The following is a 23,799-nucleotide window of genomic DNA, read 5'->3' on the forward strand; positions in this document are numbered from 1 at the left end:
CTTTCACGGATGCAGCAGTGCAAACAAGCTATTGATTGGGCAATGGCCACCAGAGGAGCTGCCCATAACATTATACTGCTCCCCAGACACACCTCGTTTAGAGCACTTGCTTCTTTCACCAAGTGTTCTTTGCATTCCTGAAGGCTGGTACCATGGTGAAAAGGTGTTATCCAAACTTATTTTATACTTTACCTCTTTATAAATGTGGGGTGTTTGCCATTTCTGTAGTGTGATAGAGTAGGCTGTGGGAAGGTCCCAGCTGTTAATGATACAATGGCACAGTGTCATTCCTCAATCAGAAGTTTAGCTTTCGCACAGTTGTGCAATCTATTACAATTAAACTCACAGCAGAATTTGGCCAGACCTTTTCAGCAGTTTGTCACAACTAGTCTTGGTGTGTGAAGCACAGAAAACATCTGGATATATGGGAACAAATTCAGAACATTATTTTCTCTTAGCAGTCATATTTTTCTGCTGCTACTTGAGTTAATGATTTTCTACGAATGCATCTTCAGATACTGATGTTGATATATGTGTTCAGGAGAGGTGGGCTAACTGTTTGGTTTGAATCTTGAAAATGAAGTATCAAGACTGAAAACAACAGGAAAGTGCTCAATTTTGTATGCCTAAGTATATTACTTAGCAAACAGGTAAGGAGGTGATATTTCTGAAGCAGCAGTGATCTAACAATCACCTGTGAGTTAGGGCTTACAGGTTTTATGCCTCATTTTGCCACTGACACCTGAATAAACTCTTTTTACACAAATCATCTCTTAAATGATGCTAATCATTACAGTTTTTACATAGTTTCTTCCTGAAACTGAATTCGTTAATGTTCATGAAATACAATGAGACAGATAAAATGTATTAGGTATGTGAAAATTATATAAGGACTGCTACATCATAGCAATTCTGCAAGGATCTTTAAAAAAAGAAACAAACTCTCATATTTCACGTAATACTTTTGTTCCTAAAACACTCCTAAGGCCAACTGAGGTAAGAGCAGATATCAAGTTTATTTACATTTATACACAGGCACCTACAGATAGATACGTGCACAGCAAGTAACAGCTGTAAGTCTGATTGTGCTAACTTTCCCCATTAAGAGAGGAAGATGAAAAGGAATAGAATGGTGTTTGGCAATGGAGAAATGTTCACTCATGACTTTTATTTCCTTCCAGAACAGTTCATCAGTGCAAACACTCTTGCAAATTAAGCAAGATCACCGAGACTCTCAGTGGTGCGCTGAGCAAGACCAACAAAAACAAGCCAACATCAGTGGAGGCAGCTTTACTTTTATGTGCAAAGTATCTAAAAAAGTAAGAGTCACAACCGTGGGGAGTGACTGCAGACTATAGAGTTCACTGACAAACTCTTCACTGCCTTTCAGCAGGCAGGACATGCACAGAATATCCAGACAACTCTTCTATTATTTTCTTTCTCCCTACCTCCTATATTCCCTACACTCTCCCACCTCAGTCCTGATGTAGGACTTTTATTGAAAACAAAGTTTCTGAAGATGCTAAAAATTCTGGAAAGGAAATACTTTAATCTAATTTTCATTAAGAATAAGCAAAGCTTTGAGATGTGTGTGGTGTAAGTAGCAGCAAAAAATGTAACATTCGCTTTACATTATAGTTATTTAAGCAACAGAAGTTAGACCCCAGAAAAGAAGCATGTCTTGCAGATGGTAGCAATGGCACCCTAGAATTCCCCTTGAATATATTTATACATTTTCATAACCCCTTGTTCTATATATTCTCTTTCAAGCAGCATGTAGGGAGCATGGAATTTTGTTCAGCATAATATGAAGATCCTCTATGTTATCTCTTCTTTTCTATTGTTGCTTTTTTTACCTCCAGATGTTCAATTACCTATGAGAGTACTCAGGGAAACATAGGTATGCTGTATTCTGTACTGAATCAGTTTAATTGAAAAAATAAAATGTGATGTGTACAGTAAGGGAATTTTAAATGAACTCCCTAGCATATTCATGGTTAAACACAATGGTTTTGTATTCTAGTAGGATATAACACAGTGTTGCTAACTGATTCCCACTAAGAAAACAGTGAACTTAATACTCATATCAGAGCATTGCAGGGAGCCAAGCATACATCACAGATTATATTGGAGCGGACAGCAGGCTGCACTGTCACCCACCGAAGCCCCATCTCCAATCATTTTATTCTTTCAGAGACGGTGAAGTTCTTATGCTCATGGAAACAGGCCACTTGCAAGAACAACCTGATCTTATGCAGTAATCCGTCATGCTTGATTGATGCTTAGCACTAGCAGGAACTACATGGCCATAAAATCTCTTTTATGTTAAGCACACATATGCATATATAGGTACAGTGGAAGCTTATCTCAGCTCCTGGAGCTACTGCCACTGCCTTTGTTGTTCTGCTTACATAGCACAGATCTATGCTGATAAAGACTCAGATAGGACAGATGTAAATTTGATGGATGAAGTGCTGTTTTCTCTAATAATCTAAATTGAAATGCTAACTTTCACTCCACATTTATTACATTGTCTTCTAGTACATATTGGCAATAGGTTCCCTCATCCTTCTAAATGGCTGTAAATAGCTGTCGGGTTCCCTGCATACACTAGATACAAGTCTTTGTCCACAGGTGTTCTTGAAAGTGGGGTTGTTATTGGCTGTTTTTGAACCTCAATGACTTAAGCACAGAGAGAAAACTGTTGTGGTTAATGAAGCTCCTATACTGCAGAAAGCCAGAGAGGTTATACTACCAAAAGCGTTAGCAAATCCTTGTCCTATTTTTATGCTTTTTCCCACACATACTCTGCTAGCCACTCAGAGAGAAAGGCTGGGCCAGGTAGTTCTTATCTCTGGATAAAGAAGGCTTTTCTTATGGAGTTCCTTTATTCATAGTTACTAGAGTAGCCTTAAACCCGACTCCATAAAAAGCCAACCCAGGGCAACCTCCCCCCAGTAATGCCAGGGTAGGCAATTAAGCAATTAACACATGATTGTTTGCAGCTCTCAGCACGTGGTTGATACTAAAGCAGACCACGGTTCTTAAGGAGAAGGACTTTTACAAGGAAGACTTCTTTCTCCCTGCAGCGCTAGTAAACAGCCTGGAAGCTCAGCAGGTAATTGGCTTTAAAGGTCAAGAGGAAATCCTCCCCAGGCTTCCTGCTGCTGGGCAGCTTCCATTTGACCTTTGCTCTGAGGTAAGCATAGCCTGCAGGGGCTAATGTGGCCAGCACTGGCCTTCTCAGCTGTATTCTGTGATTTGGCTGGGATATGCACACCTTTGTTGTGATTTCTCTGAGCTGCTCTTGATTCTATGAAGGCAGCTCAAGTGGTGTTCTTGGTTAGGATTTGGGTAAGCTAGGTGTGAGAGCTCTCTAATGGTAAGCTAGCATTGCCAGCCAGCCAAGGGGAGGGACTGTCATCTTCTCTGTGTTGGTGTTTGCTCACCTCAAGCTCTGTGTGCAGTTTTGGACACCACAGTACAACAGGGCCATAAGACTATTAGAGAGCATCTAAAGGAGGGCAACAAAGGTGGTGTAGGGTTGGGGGGCAAGATGTATTGGGATGGCTGAGGACCTTTTGTTTGTTCAGTCTGGAGCAGAGCAGGCTATAGGCTCATGGTGGCTTATATCCCCTCACAAAGGGAACAGAGGGGCAGTGCTGAGCTCTGCTCTCTGGTGATGGTGACGGGAACGAAGGGAGTGGCATGGAGCTGTGTCGACGGGGGGTTAGTTTGGGTGTTAGGAGAAGGCCCTCCAACAGAGGGTGGATGGGCTGATGGGCACTAGAACAGGCTCTCCAGGGCAGTGGGTATGGTGGCTATGAGCTATGGGAGTTCTATAAGTGTTAGGACAACTCAATCAGAAATATTGGTTGTGGTTAGTGGTTTTTTTTTTTTTTTTGTAGTGGTCTTGTGGGGAGCCAGAAATTGAACTCCCCTTCCACTCTTTGTGTCCATCTGAGAGGATGGGGACACTTTGGGAACAATTAGCCCACTGTCAAAAACAAACAAACAAACAAAAAACTGGTATTCTTCTATTGGTGAGGATGCAGTTGGGGGGGGGTGACTCCAGGTCCTCCCCGATGGGGGCCAGTGGGGCCGGGATGGGGAGGGGGACATTGTGGTGATGGTGGTGCTGCCACATTCGGTTGTTGAGGTTGGAGCTCAGGTGCAGCACAAAAACCCAACTGTCCCTGGAGGTGGTGATGAGATGGTGGCAGTCAGGGATGAAGTGCATCGCTGTGACCACATCTGAGTGCAGGAAGGTGACAGTGTTGTACTTGGAGGTCTTGATGCAGTTGCTCACATACTGGAACTTCTCATTGTACTCCCGTGCGTTGGCGCGTACCTGGCACTCCTCTGGGTGTTATTGATGAATAACATTCATCACTGTTATTTCTTAGTATCTGCTGTACTTTTCTTGCTATACGATGTTATTCTCAAACTAATAATATTATTTGAGTACTAGAATATCAGTATGGCATTTAGATAAACTGTGGAAGCATTTTTTCCATTCTTTTTCTTTCCCAGAAGAGTATTGGAATATTGGAGGGGTGGAATTAAGGCACAGTTTCTACTGTTTATATTTTATTTACTTCAGAAGTGTGGTTTGGATTACATATAATGCTGTAGAAAATACTGATGTTTATATTTATGAAATTAATTCATAAGTATAACGTAGAGTACATTTCTAATTCTTGGAGCTACATGGAAGATACCTGCCCTTCTATATTGAAAGCAGGAATGAAATAAAATGGAAAAAACAAAAAGATTTTACTGATGATAGTGGAAATGCTTCCAGTAACTCAAGTGAGCTTTGGAATGGACTTAGTATTCTGGCTGAAGATGAAGTATCTTCTCTTTTCCAACCCTAGCAGCCTCCTTTTTGTGGCTTTTGGTAATGCGAGAACTTACATTAAAAATTATTCTTTGAGTCCTAGTGAAAGTAAGTTTGTTGGTTTTGGCTATGAGTATCTGTAGTATGGACTCTCTTCTCTCATTAACACTGACTTGTCATTCTTCACGTTAAATTCTACATAGTGTTCTTCTTCCTGTACACTTTGCTGCTGCAGTTGATTTTCTGGGGAATGTTTTTGGATCAGGAATTTTGTAATAGATAAGTTTACAGTCCAAAAAAGTACTCAAACGTTCTGTTGTATTGCATGCACTTAACTATGAGTTTCCAGCTGCATCCAAGAAAAACCTTGATAGAATTATTTAGCAGAACCATCTTGCAGTTCCTGAGTAGTGTCTTGATGTATATACTACATAGACTAGCTTATTCTGGTCATCCAGAAATACAGCAAAACTGTATAAAATAGACAAGAATCAGAAGAAAAAGTACATGTGAAACTCCTAACTTTCATTAACTTATAAAAACCGGGTTTTATTCTTAATAGAGTGATTCATTTGTTCATTTGCCCATCATTCTTTACTTTCAGTTCAGAGGTGCCTATCCAACTTCAAGTCTTCAAGAGAGAATTTTTGTTTACCCTTACATAATTTGGAGCTTTTTTCCCTCATGTGAACTTGTGTACTGTCGGATCCTACCTGCATGATATATGCTTTTATTTGGTCTGGATCATGTTAATCTTGGGCTGCTCTTGCTTTTAATGGTATTTTTGTAACTTTGAGACTTCAACATATGACTACTCATGTCTGCCATGTTCATGTTCTTGTCATAAAGCAACAGAACAAGCTTGCCATTCCCAAGTGGACCCATCAAAGCCACTTACTGTAAGCAGGAACATTTTTTGCTTCGCTGCTTCTCTGTTGTTGGAGCACTCAGATAATGTTCAAATCTTTTCAAGGTGTATCCTGAGAATTTCTGAAAACTTGGTCCATTCACTATTTCAAGTTAGGCAACTCAGGCATAAAGTGCATCCATTTTGGATTACTGCTGAAAGCTTGGCTACTGGTTTAAAATTGTACCAGTGCTTCACTTTTAGGGCTAGCTATAGATGTGCTAAATATAGGTCAGTACAAAAGATTCTGGAAGGTCTCTGACAGTAACTTAATGGGAAGTTTGAATGCTTGTATCTAGAAATTAGGCTGCTCAGTTAAGCTTCTTGGATAGATGGTTAGATTGCTTAAGGCAGGAAAAAAACTTGCCCTACTTCTCTGCTCTTGGAATCACCAGCATAAAAATGACCTCTGTAAGGTAGCTGAACATGTTACCTCTTCATAGCTGTTCAACAGGCAAACTGGTATTGGGGTTGCTATAAGGATTTAATTTAAGTATCTGGCACAATTGATTTAGTGATGTGAATGGGACAGAAGTTGTCTTATGCAGTGGTTAGGTGCTGTGGCTGATTCCAACTGCTGGTGGGAACTGTGTTCCAGGGGATGAATAAAGTTCTGCTTGTCGTGCTGACCAGCTGCATGCAAGGAAGCACTTCCAGCAGCCTTTCAGCCCTTGCACCTGCGCTTACTGAGATGCTGGAGGAGCTTGGGATGTGAGTCACAACTGCTATGTGGGCTGTGGCTGAGACACGGCTCTCCTTTAGTTAGTGACATAAAAGTAACTTCCTGCCTGTTTGTTTTGCCTCGCTAGAATCCTGAGTGCTGTACATGCTCCCATGGAGCAGGTACAGGCACTCTCTGTGATGCCAAGTTGCAGACTTAAGTGATAAAAAACTAAAGCATCATGTTTATATGGGAAATTGTGCTTCATGGAAAGGAGAGCTGTGGGTAGTTGTGAAACCTCCAAAAAAGCGAGTAGGATTAACAGCCAGACAATATAGCTCTATGTGGTTGTCTTTACTGTATTTTTTTTATGGTCATAACTGTAACTTTTATTGAAATTGCAGTAAAATATACTAAACTCACTTTAACAATTTTTCACTTCACTCCTACCTTCAGCTACAACATTAACTTGTTTTGTTAGCCGCTCTCAACCTCTGGGCTATGCTTTTTGTTGTTGTTGTTTTAGAAAAACTTTTTTTCAAGATGCATTTAAGAGATTTATGCATACAAATTCTGATGTGCAGGAGAAAAGACAATATTACCATAAAATGAGAATGTTACTGCACCTGCGTGATTATTATTCAAAAGGTTTTTATGCATTTGATTTACAATTGACTTGATCTGAAAATCTGAATCTTTTCTGTTGTCTCTCCTCAAAGTATGATTTCAGAACTGAATAAAGCTTAACGGTTTTCTGTGGCAGCTTAAATCAACTGAGAATAATAGTGAGTTAAAAATTAGAGCATTGAGAATAAAAACCGACTGAACAACAAAAAGTCCCCAAAACTTGTACTGAGTGGTGCTACTCAGGGAGCCTCAAGGGATCTAATCCCAATAAAATACTGAAGAGGGTTGCTCTCCACCAAGGAAGGATTACAAAAAAATGTCCCAGAACTTACAGCAAAGCAACTTGCATGGAAAGCACAAAGAAGCGTCCTACTGAGTTCATTGCCATGCAACATGGCAGCTAACTAAGCAGAGATATGTGCTCTACATTTTGGACAGATTTTCTGCCCCGTTAAGATTCTTGACATGTGAAAGGAACAGGGAATACTTGCTAATACAGATTTTCTTCCTGCTGGTTTGCTTACTTCTCTTCTGGTTTGTGGAAAGCTGGAAGATGACCCTTAGGAGAAGGGGATCTAAGGGGGCTACTGCTCCCCACTGCTACCATGGTGCATATGTACGCACAATGTGATCAGATACTTGTATCCTGTAGGGACAAGAAGAGTTACATTGCTGAACTGCTAAGCTCCTCAGGTGACAACTTGTCTGCGAAGTTAAATTACTGTTCTAAGCAGTAATAGTATGAACTAAAATCTGTAGACCAGGTTTACTCTGATTTCCCATTATACCCAAGAAACTTTTTATTTGGTTTTGTTACAAAACAGTGAATAAATATGTTTAAAAAAAATGTTCCATATGTGTTCCCTCCTCTCCCCCCCATGTTACCTCTCCAGTCGTGTGTGTCTAGTCATTTCCAAAACTGGGCTGTAGAGTCTTTCTGAACTCTACTGTACATTAGTTTCTACACCCGTAAATTGACTCTAGGGTCATCCAGGGGATAATTTAGCCTTAAATACGGAGTTGCACTAAAATGTCTTTTGGCCCTCACTCATCCATTTGAGTTGGCGGAAGTCCAGCTGGAACAGAGAAGAGCTGTTTAAGGGCCCTGTTCTTTATGACTTTGTTATCGCATCTCTGGTCTTGCACTTCCAGCTAAGAAGAGGCTAGAATAGGGTCAGTGTAGTGGAACAGACCTCCTCCAGTGATGGAGAAGTGGATACTGGCATTGCATCAGAATATGGGGCAGAGTAAGGTCCAGATTACATCCCAAGGAGAATACAGATGGAGAGAAAAGAGTGATTTTCATTAAGTGCTTTATGAAATTTGTGGAGTTACAGTTATTGCTTATAGTCAAATTGCTGTACTGTTTTTTTTACTCATTTGTAAGAAAATGTATATATCTTCAGTTTAGAAATGTGAAGGGGAAAAGCAACTTGCTAGTAGCTGTTTTGGGTTTTTTTAGGGGCAAGGTAAGTAATAAAGACTAACTGTATGCTGACCTATAAATAACTCCAGCGTTTGGATCTATTATATACTCTGACTACTTAAAGGTATTGTATTGTGGGCAGAAAAGTGATTAGATTTTTTTGTAATCTGTCTCTAAAAGAAACAGAACAACCTACGTGTATTAGTTTTCATAGAGAATAAGAAGACTGAAAATGTTTGCCAGTTAACTAGGTGGCAGAATCAAACTAGACTCATTGTAGAGTCGAAATGTTCTAGGTTTTTCAAATATACATGTTTTTATGTACATGTATATTTGAGCAAAGAAAAACTGAAAGCTCAGGGCCTGCTCCTCCCACCCTTCCTCCCCCAGATATTCTAGATTGCAGTGATTCAGGCATCTGTATAACAGGCATCCCTGCTATACTGCAGAGAAGCCTTCCTCTTTGACCTACTGGATGTTTCTTTTCTGAGGGAGGAGAGGAATTCTTTCCATGCTAAATAGTTTAGCCTCCTCCAGCCACTGATTGCTGCTTAGTGGAAACCAGTTGCACGCGATGACTTCTTGGGAGTGCAGCTGTGAGTAAGGCATGCATACAAATGCAAACCCTGGTATTGTACTGATAGTGTACACAGGAGCTGTGTGAGTGCTGACACTTCACAGAATTACCTTGCACAGTACCCTTGCTGCTCAGTGGGACACCTGGTGCCACTGCCACTTCTCTCCTCCTCCTCCTTAGTGCTCCTGATTGACATAGGCAGAAGAAAGTGGCAGTGCTGTGCTTGTGCGGAGTAGTAACAGTCCTTGAGAGGAAGAGTAATTGCTTTTGTCTGGCTTTCTCTGATCTGAAGCCTAATGAAACAGAGACCAGTGAATATGTGGTTGATGCCTACTGAAAAGGATTGGTGCCTAGTTTTGTTTTCACTAAATCTGAGGCTAGATATGTAAAGCATCTTTTGATCACAAGTTGAACATGCATCTTAATTTTGGAACCTCCTCATTACTGATGATAAACTTCTTGAATGTGTCTGACAGCTTTCAAGTCAGTGGTATTTGCCAAGGCCTCTAAAATATGTAGGAGATTGTCTTCAGAGCTCATCCAGTTGTGGGTTCAGGTTGAATCCCTTTCCCCAGCTCCTGCGCCCGGTAACAATGACAGGAGCTGTCTGTGTGCCAGAAGGAACAGTTTTAGAGGGGTGGCTGCAATTGGAGAGAGAAGCCCCTGTTAGCAGCTGGAAGCATTGGTGCTGAAAAAGCAATTGCCAGTGTCAAGAACTTTCTTAGCTAAGCACCGCAGCTGGTGGCAATAAATAGCATTCTATTAAAGGAGGATGTTCAGCCCATGACATAAGCGAATACTGTTTCAACCACAAAAAGTAATTTATGGCACTGCATGTGTCTGAAATGGATTTTTTCCGAAACATTTTAAAATAAAAATGATAAGATTTCAATGGAGGGAAAGATCTGCATTTTAAATCAAAATGAAACTGAAAGATCAATGAAAAGTGTACTGCTTTTTTAAGTACGCGATGATACATAACATCTTAAGGATGTGCACTGTCACAAAGCACAATTACCTCCATTCCTAAAAATGAAAGATGCTGTTTTCTGACTGTGAATGTTCTCTATATTGCATCAAACCTAATAATCTCCCATGTCAGTGATAACCCCTCCCTTAACATTTAGACAGAACCGTCATCGTCTTCTCTCCTCAGAATGCCAAAATGATGATGCAGAAAGTAGCAAATAACAATATGCTGGGATTGCATAAACATGAATCCTGGGAAAAATTGGCTCCAGTCTCAATGAAGAGCAGCAGAAAAAAAGAAGTGGGTAATAAAATCATTAGGTTCATTGGACCTGTTAACTTATCGAGTCCACTACAGTAAATAAGTTATTAGTTTTGACAACCAGTGGTTTATTTGAATATAATACTGCTGCTCTTTGTTATATGTTCTGTTCATACCACATGTGATTTCTCTTACATAATTGTTGTGAAGCAAAGTGATTCTGCATACTGCATTGTGTCCCATGGGGATGAATGGCATGGAAGTGCTATGGGAAGAAACTGTCCTTTGAGCTTATTCCTACTGACTGCTTTGGGATTTCTTGGGTGTGCTGAAGAGAGGGTGAGTTCTTCTGCTAACTGAGCATAGGATGGCAAGGTAACTGATTGCATGGGCTGTCCTGAAAGGCATTTTAGGTGGGAGTTTCTTCTGAATCACAAGGACTGTATGTGTGAATACCTACAGTGAGTAACTGGTGAGGTGTTTTTCAGAGTGAAAATGCTTTGTATTACAACGCCAAACAAAGCACACGTGTCTGAGATTCCTTAAGGAAAGAGCCTTCATATTTTTTCCCATGTGCTTATTCTCTAATTCTGCTAATTCTCTGGTCTTCCTTTTGAGAGAGAGAGATATTTGTGTGTTTAAGAGATGGCTGATACCTATTTATCAGCAGTAGAGGTCTGTACTCTGGCTGATTCCCACTCCTGCCCTCTTCTGTAGCTGAGTTCTGCTGTCATCTAGGAGTTAGAAGCAGATTCTCAGCTGGTGCACATCAGCACTGCAGTCCTGAAATAAATAGGCATAGCTTCACTGGAGTCACTGAAATCAAAGCTCAGATTCTTGGGTTTTGCAGTCCTTGAGAGCAGTGCTTTAAGGCTTAAGACACACACTTCTGTGATACTTTGTTATGCAATAAACAAACACCATGGTTCTGATTTGAATTACAATATCATTCACCCAGAAACCAATAGAGCTCTGCTTATTTATACCAGCTGAGAGGATAGCCCAAAGGCTTTTCATGTTGTATGATATAGTCATGGGCTGCAATTGCAACTGCATCCCTCCCCCATATAAACAAGGAGGTGACCCCACTACTGCTGGTGCAATTACTCAGATGTAAAACAGTTGTTGGGAGAACTTGGGATTCAGATCACTGCCACAATGTTTATTCTGTAGAGAAGTGATGCGTGCATGCTGAAGTTACAGTTGGTTCAGAAAGGCAGCAAAAGTCTGAATATACATATCAGTGTGAACAGTTAGGTCGGAATTTGGGAATAATTAAAGGATGGAACACTTACCAAAGTATGCTGAATTGAATGTTTCCTGTAAACAATGTGTGCAGTCACAATGCACTTCGATTTTACTTTATATTTAAGGCAGGAATGGAGTCCAGCTGCAAAGTCTGGATCCAGGTCTGAATTTCCCAGAGTTCAAGGCTGTTGTGAGCAATGGGGTTTATTTGGTTGCATATCCAATTCGAATTTGGAACTCTTATGGTAACTTCAATCAGACGTGCTTGGGATCCACTGGAATAATAATGCAATAAAAACGGAAATAAAACATATCTGGTATCAGGTAGGGATTTTATTAGTGTTCCAGTTTAAGGTTAAAATTGTGCTCTCATGCAGTCAGTGTATATTAAGTTAAAGCCAGGGAGTTTATAAATGATTTAAAATCACGGCTTACACATTTTTCCAAAACAAAAGAGCAGCACAAAAGCACAAAGTTAATCTGAATTCTCAAGACAGTGCATGTGGTGAACATTAGTTTTCCCTTTCCTTTTTCTTTGGTTAAGTTTGGCTACTGCTTACCTTTTTTTCACAAGTGTTATAGCTGTAACTGAAGTTATCTTCTGCATGTGTACAACATCAGGGATAGGCATATCAATGACGTAAGGACCTTCTTTAGGAGCAGTAGAAGGAAACATCCCCAGTCAAATGTCCTGAAGCTGCAGATAACTCATAATGAGGGAACATGGGCTGGCAGGAATTGGGTACTGGAGGAAAAAAAACCACAGTTTTCTACTTAAAAGAGGGGAGAAAAAAAAAAACAACAAAACAGAACTCCAATTAACACTCCTGTGGTACTATCCTGTAGTATTTAATTCAATATGCTGTCTCCATCACAACCAGTTAGAGGAAAGAGATTTTTAATAGTTGTGGAGCTTTATCAACAGGAAGAAAAGCAAATCAGTGTTTCCCTTACTCTTGTTACTTGCTTTCTTCAGCTAAGCCAGGTTAGTGGCTATGTCCTGTCAGGGATGATAGTTTCAAGAGAAGTTCCATCTTGTATTTTTTTTGGCTAGTGAGAAAGCATCTGATAAGACCCTGTCAGGTAAAGAAGAGGAAGACAGATGAAAGATAAAGAAGTGCCTACAACAGTGAGGTTTGTGAGTGCTATACTCCTTGTGACAAAACTGAAATTTTCTGCCCAGTGTGGTGGACCAGTCCTGTGTTTTCTGTCTGCATGGCTTACAGGTTATTGCTGGGAGGTGCTTGCGCTGGAAAAAACCCAAACTTCAGAGGACTTGCCAAATCCTCCATCAGACGTGAAATTCACAGAAAGCATTAAAATATATGTGAGCTTAGCAATTAATTTCATGCCAGCTGGAAAACTACAAGTAGTGACAAAAGCAACACAGAATTTCATATGCCATTAATAGACTACTGCAATACAGAATATTATGCTGTTTGTAGCAGCAGATTAATGTATAACCAGTCATGTTTGGGCTTTCAAACATACCAGAACAGACAATCCTGTACATAATGGGGAGTCTCTATATTATGATTGATGTCCAAGACTTGTGATGTTATAAACTATTGGTTACGTTGTTTTGACAACAGAAAAATTAACGAATGAGACAGATTTGCCTGCAGTGATGAACCGTATCATAAAGAAACATTAAGAAAGACAAAACATTTGGAAATTCTTTCTGAAAAAATAACATTTTTGCTCTTTTCACAAGGAACAAAAGAAGCCAGAAACATGACAGATTTCATCAAGAGAGCTGTTCACAGATTAAAAGTAGATCTGATTCCTTTTTTTTTGTTTTGCTGTGCTAGACTTCACTTCTCAAACTACAGAAAAGTGAAGTGACTGTTTTCAAGCTTGCAGTTTTTTGCTTATGTGGTGAATATCTCCTTACTGCTAATACTGTTGAATCATGCAAGAACTGCACGTGTTTGGGTGAACTCAGAAGGGTTGAACAGAAGGCATACTCAGAAAATGCCATTTAAGATCCATTGTGATTTTGATGTCTGCCTGTTAAACCAGCAGGGCCTCCTCAAGAAATGAGCTATGGTAAATGGAGAAACTAGGGGTGTTCTGACTGCATTTCAGCATGAAGAGACTAGGAAGGTTGAAAGGCAAACAAATGTACAGGAACTAAGGCTTGTGAATCTTTGAATATTGGAGGAAACAGGCTGATCTGTTTATAAATCAGTCTACTTAGGCTAAGGCATTGAAGAAGCCTGCTGAAACTGGACATCCTTTTGAGTGTCAGGGAGAGGTAGAGAATTAGATCCCCTAAACTTATAGTATTTCTATTTAGAGTATTGTTATGTAACTTTTATAATGTGAAAAATATTCACTGATATGGAAACATCTCCCATTTCACTAGAAACATCAAGCAGTGAGATGAAAAGCTAGTGAGACGAAAGTTCAGTCTATTTGTTTTCTCTTTTGGACACTCTTGTCTTAGTTCCCTTAAAGGTCAGATCTAAAAGGAATTTGTCTAGATGTCTTAAACTAAGAGCACCATTCTGTCTCATCCTGGTTTCACAAGCTCACTTTGCAGGTGTTCAGTGCAACCAACACCATGGCTTTTACATCAGAATTCCCCCCAAGCCAAAGTATCTTGGCTGTACCATCACCTTGCCCCATCTCATTCAGGCTTCTTTGACTAGAATCTTGAAGTTGCAGAAACTTTCCTATGGGGCTTTGTCTATATGTGAATCAAAAAGCAGACCTACGTATGATGAGTCAATCTTTACTTGAACAACGGTGATAGCAACTTCGTCCTTATAGAAAACCTATGGGAGCAGAGTAATTTGCTGTTCCTTCTCTTATACAGTGGCATTTTGGTAAGTGCATTAATATGTATTTGATTTTCTCCATGTGAAGGATAAGGTTAGGTTTGACTGAAGACATACCTGACACAGAACTGCGATTCTCATTCTGTTTCTCACTTTCAGACCCACAGAGCTTGAGTTTTGTGCATAAAAATGACTGTGGCGGACAATGATCTTTTTCTTTCTTTTTTAAGAAAAGGGTAGAAGTGGCACTGAGGCCTATGGTTTAATGGGCATAGAGGGTGATCAGTCAACTGTTGGACTAGATGATTGTAGTGATCTTTACCAACCTTAGTGGTTCTATGATTCTACGAAGACTCTTAAATGTGCCCATGGGATTGAAGTCCTACTTGCATCTTTTTGATACCAAGAAGGCCTTTGCATACAAGTATATTGAGAGAGGGCTCTATTTTCTGTATCTGATAGAATTGTCTGTTTACTAGTGAAGGACTTGTAGGTACTTAGGCTGTGTTAGTTGGCTTAACAATTATTCCACAGGAATTTTAGTTAGATGATGTCTAGAAGAGATGAGTTTAAGCTGTTGCTGACTGTACTAGAAAAGTCCCACTCATTATTCTTCAAATAACTTCTTGGAATTTATATACTGTAGCAGATACCTTGTTGTCATGTATTGTTATATAGTGCTTAGAAACTATAGTCCCTGTCTTTCTAAATTAATTGTGCAATATTCACCACTGAACATCAGTGGTAGGACTGAATTAATTTAGAGAGTTTTGTATAACACTCCTTAGAGCTGAGAGGAGCCTAGAACATTTAAAGTACTAAAGTCTGTGAACAGTAGTGAATTTCACTGGGCAATCTAAGACACAAATCTGTGTGCTGGTTATTTGTTGTTTTCAGATCCAGTATGTAGCAACCTGACTCTGCCTTGGAGAAAACTGTGTCACAGTACATAAGTACAAAAATAGAATGCAAATATTTTGGTTTCTTCTGCATAACACTGCCTTTCAATGTTTTGGGAAACAAAGAAACGGGGGAAAAAAAAACAAAACAACTCAAACAAGTGGTAAACCAAGAAAGCAAAACACTGAAGTTTTGAAGCACAGCTACAAATGGAATCTAGAAGCTGTGGCACTGCCCTTTGTGCTTTACTGCAGAGCAGTCTTTGGCAATAATCTTTATTTTAATGGCTGGGTTTACCTGTGTCAGTAACAGCAAGAAAACGAATGCCTTAAATGTTGTGAGATTATTTATGTCAGATGAATAATTTGCCAATCCTTAAATAATAGTAGCAGGACACATGTTATTCGCTAAGACTTCTCAGCATGAGATGTGTGTATCTGAACAACACAAGTACACCTTGAAGTCAGGGGCAGGTATTTAATCTATTATTCCTGTAACAGGCCTATTATTAGAATTGTACTTGGAGGCTGTCAGCTGTGATCCCCTCCAGCCTGGTTACTATAGTCCATCTGCTCCATTAGCTGTGAAGTTAAATACCTTCCAAAGTGTGTAACAAGGTAAGAAGCACACCGGGGTCATGCAGCTATTATTAACTCTGCTATTCTCAGCTTCATCATGTGGGCTGTTGAAGACAGGCACAGTCACAAAGTTTATGGCTTTGTACACATTTCATGGTCAAAATTGTTCTCCTAGATTGCTCTGTATAACTAGGTTGTTTGGTCTCAGATAAGGTAACTGGATGTGTAGTTTCACACAATGATTTTATGCTTCAAGCTATAAACCTTTGAAATTTCTAGAAGTCTGTCCCAGATGGAATTGCTATTAGGTCTGAAGCCTGTCTGTGTACTTGACAACAGCACAGCTGAAGGACAGCATCATACAGTAGTTGTGGACTACACCAGTAATGTGTTCCAGATGGTGCAGCCAGGAAAGCATCCTGAATCCATACAGCTTCAGCTGCATTCAGTATGACTTTGATTCACTCGGAGGAGTAGAACTTGTTTAGCACAAATCAACTGTATAAATTCTAGCTCTCAATCAATCTAGAACCTGAGGCAAGCGGTATCTGCTTTTTATTTTTTGTTACTATCATACTTGTTGGGCTTTTTATCTTGACATCTGATTAGCTAGAGATAAGAGACTCCTTAAAAACTCATTTCTTTTTTCAATTGAGAGGTCTCTGCATTCATTCTGTCTGAACTATTTATGTAATAAACCTGCTAGTTTTGCAAGTAGGATGTTTTGCAAGTGTGTGTCTAATAGTTTGCTGCAGGTTCTGATGGTCTACTTCTCATCTTCTCACTTCACACATTAGGCTAGAAGTGGAAGTCCTGGCTGTCTTTGGTATTAACTGCATCTTTGTAACTCCATTACATTCAGTCTGTGCCATCAATAAGTGTCTTCTGAATCTGGAGGTATTTTGTGAACGGACTTTCTGATGACATTTCCAGGCCTCTGGCTGTGTTGGTCTTGGCCACCTAGTGTTTGCATTAACTTCTGTCTTAGAAACTTCAAGTGGTAGGTTCACCGTAAGGATGAATGGAATATGGGAAGAAGGGAAAAAGTGCGTTATAAGGCACTCGCATATGCCTTCATTCCTTGGTTCAGGTCAGCCATACCTTAGCCTCCTTAGACACTTGTCTAGCTTTCATATGTTTAGGAGAATGGAAGAATGGTGGATCTGTGTCTTGCAAGCAGCTCGACATCAGTGTGCACTGTTATTTGAAAACTGTTCAGCACTTTTGTGGTCTGATGAATTCAGTGACTCAAGAAATATGTTTTAAAAGTCAAACAAAATCTTACAGTGAGCTGTATCAGCCAGAGAACAATTCTGGAACAAATCAGTTGTATCTCTGAAAGCTGCAGGTTTCTTTTTTTTACTTTAATTAAATTCAAACAATAGTTTATATGCACTTCTGACTAGATAAACAATGGCACACAGGTAACTTTATCAGCTCAAAGATAACTTTTATAACATGACAAATCTCAATATCTTCAGTGTGCTCATCTGCCATACAGCATACTTTGTGCCACTCAGGCATACCTAAAACTTGCCAGTACCCTGTAATACATACCTTGGGGTGTTTTTGGTAGGGACTATATCAGCTATGTGCTCCTTCTCCAAGCACTGGCTTTTAAATTGCATCATCAGAGCTTTAGTAATTGCAAATCAGCAAATAAGTATGCAAGTTGAAGTTGATGCAGGAGTACTGATTTACAGCAGAGACAACCTGGTTCCACAACTTAAGCAGACAAACTCAATCAAGGATATTTCAGAAGAAAACAGTCCAATCTTGTGGTCAATGGAACTTTCCCTCTACATCCTTCTCACTTTAGAGAAAGCAAGCTAGATGTTGAAATGATTATTTAAAAACATCTCAATTTTTCACACATTGGCAAATGGGAAGTATTTAGCTGGTGTATAAGTCTCACAAGCTGCCTCTCAATCTGGACCTGTGGAGCTGAGAGAACGCACCACAGTGAGGAGGCAGACAGTGAGAAACCAGAGTAAGGCTGCAGACAATGGGAGCATGCTGTAAAACTGCTTTCAGACTTTAAGACAGCATGGTTAACTCCTTTTTCTGCTGAGTATGGTACTAAGGACAGTGGTTGGCAACCCTGCCCATAGCAGGGGGTTGGAGCTCAATGAACTTTAAGGTCCCTTCCAACCTAAGCCGTTCTACGATTCCAATCCTATTGCTGATTCAGTGCTATAAGACTAGATGCTGAGAACAATATCTATCAAACTGAAGAGTTATATTTTGGTTCTTCTGTCTCTGGACTATTAAGGCTTGGGCTCAAACCTAGGATTTCATCCCTATGGTGGGCCCTTTCCTTTGTTCCTTTTTGATTTTGATTCACATCAAACACACCTTGCTAAAGAATTCAGGAAAATACTTTTTGATATCTTTGAGGAAATATGAGGCCAAGACATCAGAAAACACTTTGCAATGTAGCTGTTAGTATTTATAAAAACAGGAAGCCATCACTTATGGGCTTACTGGGCAAGGGCTACATAGACAGAGGAAGTCTATTGTAACATTCTGCTTTAACACCATTAGTGGGTAGGTGGCGATATATTTGTCTGGCTAGCATTTAAAAGCGTAACTTGCGTACATGAATGTTGTGAGGTGTCACTGTTGGCTACTCTAGAATGTTCCTGGGAGTCCTGCTCTGTGTGTGGAGGAGCTCCTTGGGGCAGTCCCTGCACTGCAAGAAAGCGTTTGTGCACGGTGAATGTAGGGGAAAGGGAGGCTGCTGTTTCCTCTGTGTGAAACAAGCAGAGCTGTGTTGGGTAGCTGATTCTGAAATAAGAATTGGATTGAACTAGTATAGCAGAGAAGGATGGGGGAGCAGGTAGCAAGATGCATGATACAGTACTTTCTTAAATATATTTCAGTCCTAATTTTATTGTTAATACATTGGGGAAAAATACTGAGTAAAACAAGACTACAGGGGAAATGTGAAGCAGTTTCATTGGTGAAAGAGCACTGGGGAACACAGCAATTCTGAGCTCACTGTTTAAGCATGAGAAGTTAAGCTTACACTTGCTGCTTATTGTGCTAGTGCTTTCTGCTGCACTTGCTGTGGCACAAGGATAGCAAAACAGACTGTCACTGTTAGTAAAGGTCACTGTAACCTTTAGAGGATGCACCAGAAAGTAGGGCGGGACCTAATTACCTTGCCTACTTTGGAAAAGGTGGCTTGTTAACATGCCAGGACCTCAGCAGAAGATGTAAGGCTGAATGAAGTACAGTCCCTATGTAAGAATAATGCGGGTAATCCTCAGCCACCATAAATCAGCATGATCTCCTGAACGTAGATGCCAGCAGAGCTGTACCAGTTCTCTCAGATTAATCTAGCAATGCAGGGCTGGATAAGAAAGAAACCAGAAACAGACTTGTAGCCCCCTTCACATCATCTGGGGCAGAGAGGAAGAAGGATGAGAAATCCAGCTTGCAGTCTGCTGAGCACTCCTGACAGAGCTCTTACAAACTGAATGCTATGTATAAATAAGGTGATGTGCCTGAGTAATAATGAAGGGGAGGGATGCACAGCTTGTGAAGTGGGACAGGAAGACTGCAAATGCCACACTAAAGACTGCCTAAAAGGAGTAAATAAAACTCCAAATAGAGTCTTCAGTGTTATGTTTTTGCAAGCTAAGACATACCTCATCTTAGACAAAATTAAACCTCCCCCTGTTGCCTGAATCCGGGAGACTATTTTAATCTGCCTGTAGTTATGACTAGCTTTATTTGAGTAAGTATCTGTCTCTGGTCAAGGAACAAAAAACTGCTTTGCAAAGTGTTCATGGACAGGGTTGTTTCAGTCTTAGGACAGTGCAGATTAGGTAGATAGGAGACAAATCCCAGCCTGTGACACTTACTATCTCACATTCCTCTGACACATTTGCTTGTCAGACCAGAAACCACTGAGTTTCCCAGGGCTGTGGCTTGCTGGAGCACAACCCACTCATACTATTCTTTACCCCTTTGGCTTCCTACTGCAAAACTTACAGAAAGGTCAGGGTGAAAGGAAAGTACAGGAAAACTTGTATCATTGGAAGCCTCATACATTTTGCAAGATTGACATCAGCTCATCAGTATAGCTGAGAACTTGGATCAACAGTAATAGGTTCATGAAAACAGTCAAACCAACTACAGGAACTCAGAGCCTGGAGCTTTGTGGCAAATATGCACCTAGGTGAAAGAACTTGTTGCTGCTTTGGGATCCATTTAGCAGATGTCTTTCTATTTACATATTTTAAGTAAGTGTTTATTTCCCAAACTAGGCTGTAACTCGCATGTCTCTGATGTCTGGTATTACATTATGACTTCAAAAGTCCCTTCCGACTCAGGATTCTATGAAGATAGCACTCCAAAAATGCATTGTAGTGGAAATGCTAAGTCATGGTCTGAAACAGTGATTGAGCACCTGGTGAGAAGGCAGGGCAAAGCACCTGAGTGAGCAGAAGGGCTGGAGCCAGGATCCACTCCTTCTCAGACCTCATTTAAGGGTTGGCAGTGGAAGTGAGGGTATTTCTGTGGAGATTTCTGTGTACCTCAGGCTTTCCAAAGGTAATCAGTTTTTCTTCCTTTTTGTGTCTATAGCTGCTGCATTTGGGCTTGTCCTCATTTGCTGCAGCCTAGGATTGTGCCACCCCACTACTATCACAGTACTTTCCATTACATTATAGCATTACATGTATTAACAACAGTCTTTGAGCAGGAAAAGAACTAGACGAAGAAACGATGACTTGAGGAGAAACTGCATGTGGGCAATATAAAGAACCCCAGCCTAAATAGAAGTCATTAACTTGTCGTTATGGGAATATATTTTCAGGGATCTTGTAAATAAGGCACTGTATTTCTAAAAGCAGAACAAAGTAATAGACAAATTGGAAGAAGCCACTGCAGAGCAACAACTATGATAATAAATCTCAAAACTTTTCACAAAAATGTTGGAAGAGCTTGAGGTTTGTAGCTGAGAGAAAAATACTCAAATGTGGTGAAGGTCAGAGAAAAAATGCAGCTGCCGGAGTCTCTATTCATTTAGAATTGGATGAGATCTAGTTGATCTGATTGATCTAATGAGGTTATTTTATAGCAAAAAAGTTAAGACAGTAGATGATTTTTTTCCTAACCAAATAAAGATGGATTATTAATTTTTCTGAGCATCTCTATCACTGGATTTTTTTTTAAGAATAAGTTGAATAGATGTTTAGGCTGATCTATATAGCTGGACTTGTCTCAGGAAAGATGGAACTGCGTCTCCAGATCCACCTGTGCCTACACAATTATTTTCAAGCTGTATAGCCAGACCATTTTTTTTTCTAAAAGTGTTTATTCATTTCTATGTAATGCAATGCCAAACACATTGAAGATACTTAAAGTGCATATGGAAACAGACTGAGGCAGAGTACAAAATGGAGAGTGTGATGTGAATGCCTGTTATGGAGAACCTAAATGGATTTTTTTGTGGGGGTGGGTGGGTTATTTCTATACCACTTTTGTTTTCTGTTAACAACAAACCTTGCAATTCCCACAGCAGTCTTCTGCTGAAAATTTCAAAGTGCTTTAAGAAATGCTTGTAACACCTCTGAAGCACTTCTAGCTTCACACTGAAGATAGAGCCCAGAAAAGAACAGTTCAAGCTCTAAAACCTGCTGGCTCTATGCAGAGCCCTGTGCAGGCTTCTCAGTGTACAGCTCATCCACTTGTCCCTGCCATGCCTGTCAATGTTGCTGTTACTTGTCAACTCACAGAAATGTCTTTGTACACACCTCACCACTTAAACATGGAATACCACTCTGTTAGATAGGGATATGTGCACAGTTGTTGCCCTTTTCTGAAGACCTCTACCAAGACATCTTATAAACAGCAAGCAAATAACAATGACTTCTGTAAAAGAAACGGTAGTTGATTTTTATTAGTAGTAATAATTATCATATGTAGTAAGTATGTTTATAAATAAATCAATAAATACACAAAACAATTTTATTTCAATCTCATTTTTTTCCCTAGGGCGGGGACCCAGGGAGACTCTACAGATGTGAACACAGCCCATTGGATCAAACATGTTGATCCAGGTAAGAATTGCTCATTGATAGTACTGAATGAATATTATGCATCATAAGTTGCATCTATGTCTTTATGCTACATTCACATAGTTTGGAAGCCTGAACTTATGTAAAGTATGTAAGCTTGACTTGCTGATAGTCTTGCATTCTTAAGAAATAATTATTTAATACCATTACTGTTGGAGAAAGTCTTGTAACTCTTGTTTGCTTCACATGCCTGCTTTATGATGAATAGTTGTGCAATGCAGGTGGCAGATGCTGTGTAAATGTGAGAATCTCCTTGTTTGTATTATTTAAATTAGGAAGTTCTTAGAGGTAAACATGGTACAGAACATCAAGGTAAATTTTTAAAATGTCATTATACCTATTTAAAAAGTACTTGCTGGTACTAGGTGGATTCACTGTCTATGAAAACTTAACTTAGCACTAACACGTCTTATAATGTCCTATGTGGTATTGTTGTTAGAGGCAACACTGGAAAGTATTGCACAATATAGGCAAAAAAACTCCTCCTTGAAATGAGGATAACCTTAGCAAAGGATATTTCTCCAAGAATTAATAACCAGCTGGGGTTAATGGTCACTGGCTTCACCTTAGGCCCTCAATTAATCCCTGAACCTCAATTGTTATTACCTAATTGACTTAGTTTCATTTCATTTTAACATTTCAAAGTGATCTTCCTAAAATCACCCTGACAGAGTAACATGGTCTCTGTAGATGCACACTGACATAGTTTCAATATTGTTACTTTGTCTCCATGCACTTGCATTGACATTTCATTTTGTTTTGACATCACAATGCCACATCTATGGATTTGTGCAGATGACACGTGATTGTTCACATTAGGTGAAAGCCAGGAGTGAGGGAGAAAGTCCAGGAAGAGAGCCTGATGTCTTAGAGAACATGATGTCAGCTAAAAGCTGCTGGGCAGAACTATTGCTATTATTGCAAATAATTACAGCAATTGCGAGTGTGATCTTTATACTGTGAAGGGAAGAAAGTCAGGTAAAACTTTACTTGAAGTCTTGTTTTTTTTCTGTAATAATAAGTCTTTTCACTTAAGTCAACTTAAAAAAAAAAAAAACCATAGCCTGAAAAACGTACCAGGTAATGCATTTAAAAATAGGTTATTTTATATTATTTTAGGCTGCAAATAAATTATGCAGATCTTGTGTTCCAACAGCATAATGTCAACACAGCTAGCTGAGTACTATAAGATACAATCTAAATCAAGAAAGGAATCTTGATAAAAATAGGACATAAAAATGAACTCTTTTTATTATGTGGAAAAGTTTCCACAAAGTCTTTTGAAGCTCTTTGATCCAGCTTTGAAATAATTTTAGTAGATTACTATTGTACGAAAACCATAATTTATAGTAGCTGACCTAAGCTGCTCTTTGTGTAACAGCCATATATGAAACAATAGCAGGAAAGTGAAAAACACAAGGGGGACTAAAACTGCTCTGTTTATTATTTAGCTCATAATTACATCTTCCTTATTTAATCTTTTGAATCCTGACATGTTCTTAATAATACAGCTTCAAATAATATTTACTATACACAGGAGAGTTAGTTTTGAGTAACGCATTTAGACTATCCAAACTTTGTATATGTTGTGACCTTTCCCTAACCTAAGCAAGGTCTATTTTATACAGATCGTACTAGATAGACGGTTTCTCTATAAATGGTGAGGTTGCTGCCAAGCTCCCATTGTTAGCTAGCTCATTTTTCAGCAGGCACACTTTAAGTTCCTATCACACAACTGTAAAGAGCAAGCCCTTGAGGTTTCTTCTTTTGTCAATGTAATACAGCAGTTATTTCTGAATAACCTGCAAACCTGCAACAACTGGCCCTCTGTGATTTAGAATAACTTATGTGTAACTTTTTTGTTCGCTTTTGCAGAGAGCCAGCTCTTTTATTTCATAATATTACATTAATACCTGAGCAACATAGGTCTTA

At 39.6% G+C, this 23,799-nt stretch overlaps 1 protein-coding gene across 12 annotated transcripts in view; it reads left to right on the top strand.

Moving 5' to 3' along the window:
• Positions 1–23,799, top strand: part of LOC107053500 — a 115,936-nt gene that overhangs the window by 20,707 nt on the left and 71,430 nt on the right. For 9 of the 12 annotated variants that reach the window (XR_005860252.2, XR_006939349.1, XR_005860251.2 and 6 more), the window contains one exon: positions 21,785–21,849. Coding sequence is in view for 1 of the 12 variants with exons in the window: in XM_046942089.1 (XP_046798045.1) it covers positions 21,785–21,849 (65 nt within the window). In the remaining 11 variants the exon portion in view is untranslated. Of the gene's footprint in view, positions 1–1,181; positions 1,320–21,579; positions 21,676–21,784; positions 21,850–23,799 lie in introns of those variants that run through there. The other 3 variants (XR_006939350.1, XR_006939351.1, XR_006939354.1) reach the window with 2 other exon arrangements.

Source organism: Gallus gallus, chromosome 5 (genome assembly GCF_016699485.2).
Source record: "Gallus gallus isolate bGalGal1 chromosome 5, bGalGal1.mat.broiler.GRCg7b, whole genome shotgun sequence".
Lineage (NCBI taxonomy): Eukaryota > Metazoa > Chordata > Aves > Galliformes > Phasianidae > Gallus > Gallus gallus.